General features: G+C 45.1%; 1 protein-coding gene across 1 annotated transcript; it reads right to left on the bottom strand.

Moving 5' to 3' along the window:
- Window positions 1-2,032: 2,032 nt before the first annotated feature.
- Window positions 2,033-2,455, bottom strand: LOC138970254 (piggyBac transposable element-derived protein 3-like). The gene has a single exon (XM_070342751.1). It carries the CDS (start codon window positions 2,453-2,455, stop codon window positions 2,033-2,035), a length of 423 nt encoding a protein of 140 aa, XP_070198852.1.
- Between the last annotated feature and the right edge of the window lie 1,116 nt (window positions 2,456-3,571).

Here is a 3,571-nt window from a genome sequence, read left to right as displayed (position 1 = left end):
AAACACACCCCAACAACGTTCAAAGTAAACGTGGGTGACCTGCCCAGCCTGTACATGTGTGTCAAACACACCCCAACAACGTTCAAAGTAAACGTGGGTGACCTGCCCAGCCTGTACATGTGTGTCAAACACACCCCAACAACGTTCAAAGTAAACGTGGGTAACCTGCCCAGCCTGTACATGTGTGTCAAACACACCCCAACAACGTTCAAAGTAAACGTGGGTAACCTGCCCAGCCTGTACATGTGTGTCAAACACACCCCAACAACGTTCAAAGTAAACGTGGGTAACCTGCCCAGCCTGTACATGTGTGTCAAACACACCCCAACAACGTTCAAAGTAAACGTGGGTGACCTGCCCAGCCTGTACATGTGTGTCAAACACACCCCAACAACGTTCAAAGTAAACGTGGGTAACCTGCCCAGCCTGTACATGTGTGTCAAACACACCCCAACAACGTTCAAAGAAAACGTGGGTAACCTGCCCAGCCTGTACATGTGTGTCAAACACACCCCAACAACGTTCAAAGTAAACGTGGGTAACCTGCCCAGCCTGTACATGTGTGTCAAACACACCCCAACAACGTTCAAAGTAAACGTGGGTAACCTGCCCAGCCTGTACATGTGTGTCAAACACACCCCAACAACGTTCAAAGTAAACGTGGGTAACCTGCCCAGTCTGTACATGTGTGTCAAACACACCCCAACAACGTTCAGAGTAAACGTGGGTGATATACCATCTGTCTGTCTTCCGACCATTCCATCGGAGATCGCATCTCTGGCGATAATAATAATAGTAAAACGTTCTTCTGTAGCTCTGTTCACCGCCAGATAACAGTCTCATGGCACTTTACAAAATCGGTGATGACACTACAACCTGCTGTATGGATACTCATCGTTAAAAATAACGGCGAATGATTTGGCCTGAGCAACGGAAGGTCGCCAACTAGGCTACTTTAACGCCACACAATTGTTCGCGTACTCGGCCTTCAGATTTAACATCTTCGCTGAGATGATGAACGCTTGAATCGTGAGAGTAGGCCCACAGAATCACATCCTATCTGACTCAGAGGCACGTGATCCGTAAGTTTCCAAACAACGGAAATAATTGTTGACGTCATCTGTCATTGACCCCCCCTCCCCTCCCTCCCCCCATGTAAGGATGAAATGCTTTGTCGGAGCACGAAGAAAATAAGGCACAAGAAAAAAATATCAAACGAAACATGTACTTTTGGAAATCATCACCCAGCAATGTCGGCATCCGATATTAAACTGTGGAGAATAGTCTGAGTCCACGTCTTCAATTGGCTGGTAGTTCTTTTGTTCGTAGCTTCGTTTGTTTGTTTATTTGCACAATTGATTGTTTGTATTTATTGGATGTGGTATAGTGACAATTAATTGAGTGTTTCAGATACTGCTCATTGACGAGGATCTCTTCCTTTATATCTATTCTGGATACACGCTAAACCCTGACGACTTGCATTTTCTGGTTAGTTTAACGGTATCACATATTTCAAGGGATGAAGCCTTACACATGATCGGATCACGTCATTTTAACCCATTTGTGCCGGATTTGTTTTTTTAATGAAAGTGCTTGAAATGTATTGAAATTTATTTGGAAACAACTATGTGATAGTTTAGTTTTTTGGTTTTGGGTGTTTTTGTGATTTACAGGCTGAAATATGTGCGTCCCATATATAGGACGCTAGGATTGAATGGGTAGGGGTTTTTCATGACTCAACATATGAAAAGTAGTTTATTTCTTTTTGTTTATTCAAATAAAACAAACAATAAATGAACAAATTATAACTAAAAGAATGATAATTCTTTTAACAGAACACACTTTAACCAGAAATTTAGGTGGCTAGGAACACTTAACCAGAAATGTTGGCCGTTAGGAACGAAAATATCAAACGAAGGGACTAGCATGGATTCAAAGTATCAGATCAGTCTTAGAATATACCATTTTGCTTGCTTTCTTTCTACACAAGTGTTGCATGCACAAGTTGTAGCTTTGACAAACACTAGATCAGTCACTCTGTGTGAAAGTCCTTGAAGCACCGGTCATGAACTGGAGTCTGGCACTTGAGGAACTTGTGCTTGGTCTTCAAGCAGCAGTGGGAGCAACGCAGCTGAGTAGGCCAGGGTGTGATAAGATGATCCGTCCTGTCAAAGCGGACTGCTGTAGGCAGCCTCTTGTCCAGGGACGCAGGGCGGCCACGTCCGGCATCAGGACGGGAACGAGCTCGAGCAAGGTACACTTTGGCCACGGCTCGCCGGAAAGCCAAGAGATCAAGACCTTTCTCTGAAGATGTGTCGGTCTGCCTGTATAGGTGCCACGCCTGCTGAATAGAGAGGTCAAGGCAGTACATGAAGAGAGGCCACCACCATTTCTTGCTGCGGATGCTAACTCGGTAATTCTCGATGTTCTGGTCCATCCTGTCCACTCCTCCCATGTTCGGTTATAATGTCGGATGAGGAAAGGCTGGGGCACATCCACTTTCTTTTTCTCTGATTTTGACCAGCGGCGTGCTGTTTGGACTGGATGAATGCCAACTTTGTTGGACACAACGTTGACAATGTTGTCATTTCATCGGACGACAAGCAATCCAGAGTTGACATCTGTGGCGTAATCATACGTACCACGCCTCGTCTTCTTCGTTTTGTTGATTGACTTCACAGGGCCGGCAGTCTTCAATTCGGTTGCAACGGATTGTTCCGGTGCACGCGATCTGCTTTGCGCTCAGGCAGTCGACCAGCTTGAGAGAGGTGAATAAGTTGTCAAAGGTCAGGTGAACAGACTGGTCTTCCTGCATCTCTGCTATCAGGTCGATCACAACTGATCCTCCCATTCCCAACCCAGGATATTCAGTCCGCCTTCCTCTGGCTCCCTGGTATGGCTCCAGCATGCTGATAACCTCGTGCACATTGAAGGTTCTAAAAGAAAACAACAACATTGTCCTTTCAAGTGACTGACCAAAAACCCCTACCCATTCAGTCCTAGCGTCCTATATGTGGGACGCACCTTCAAAGACATGCAAAACCAAAAATATGAGCTTTAGGGAAATTCTGAGACACCGTTTTATAGATTATGTATAGATCAACATTTTATCTTCTTAGATATCATCAAAAAGTTTGAAAAAAATGCTTGCTTACCTTTGTGAGGTTGTCATTGTTGAACAAAATCAGCACCTGAACCGACAAAATGGCTGCACTGGTAAAAAACAAACAGAGGGAAGCTACACATTTTTTTAATTTTCAAGTTTCACTACTCTCCCTTGACTTAGAAATCTATTTTAAAATCCAAAACTTTCAAAACTTTAGTATACAAACAAAAAAATTGTAAGCGTCCCATATATAGGACGCACGGCTTAAATGGGGGCCTGGGGGTGTCCAAATTTCTAATAGGGACAGCTCGACGACGCAAAGCGCCCGAACCTTTAATGCCCCCCCCCCCCCCCCCCCCGCCCACCTCCCGGAACATTCTGATGCAACCACAGCCAGCAATTTACCCAACTACCTTCCAAAACCGTCATTTAGTAACAAAGACCGGCTCCTGGGGGGGGGGGGGG

The sequence above is a fragment of the Littorina saxatilis genome, linkage group LG7 (genome assembly GCF_037325665.1).
Source record: "Littorina saxatilis isolate snail1 linkage group LG7, US_GU_Lsax_2.0, whole genome shotgun sequence".
NCBI lineage: Eukaryota > Metazoa > Mollusca > Gastropoda > Littorinimorpha > Littorinidae > Littorina > Littorina saxatilis.
The sequence above is the reverse complement of the archived record's forward strand: the minus strand, read 5'-3'. Positions and strand labels throughout refer to the sequence as shown.

What these genes read in the sequence shown, in the direction of transcription:
- LOC138970254 (XM_070342751.1), bottom strand. Translation starts at nt 2,455, where the DNA reads ATGGGAGGAGTGGACAGGATGGACCAGAACATCGAGAATTACCGAGTT.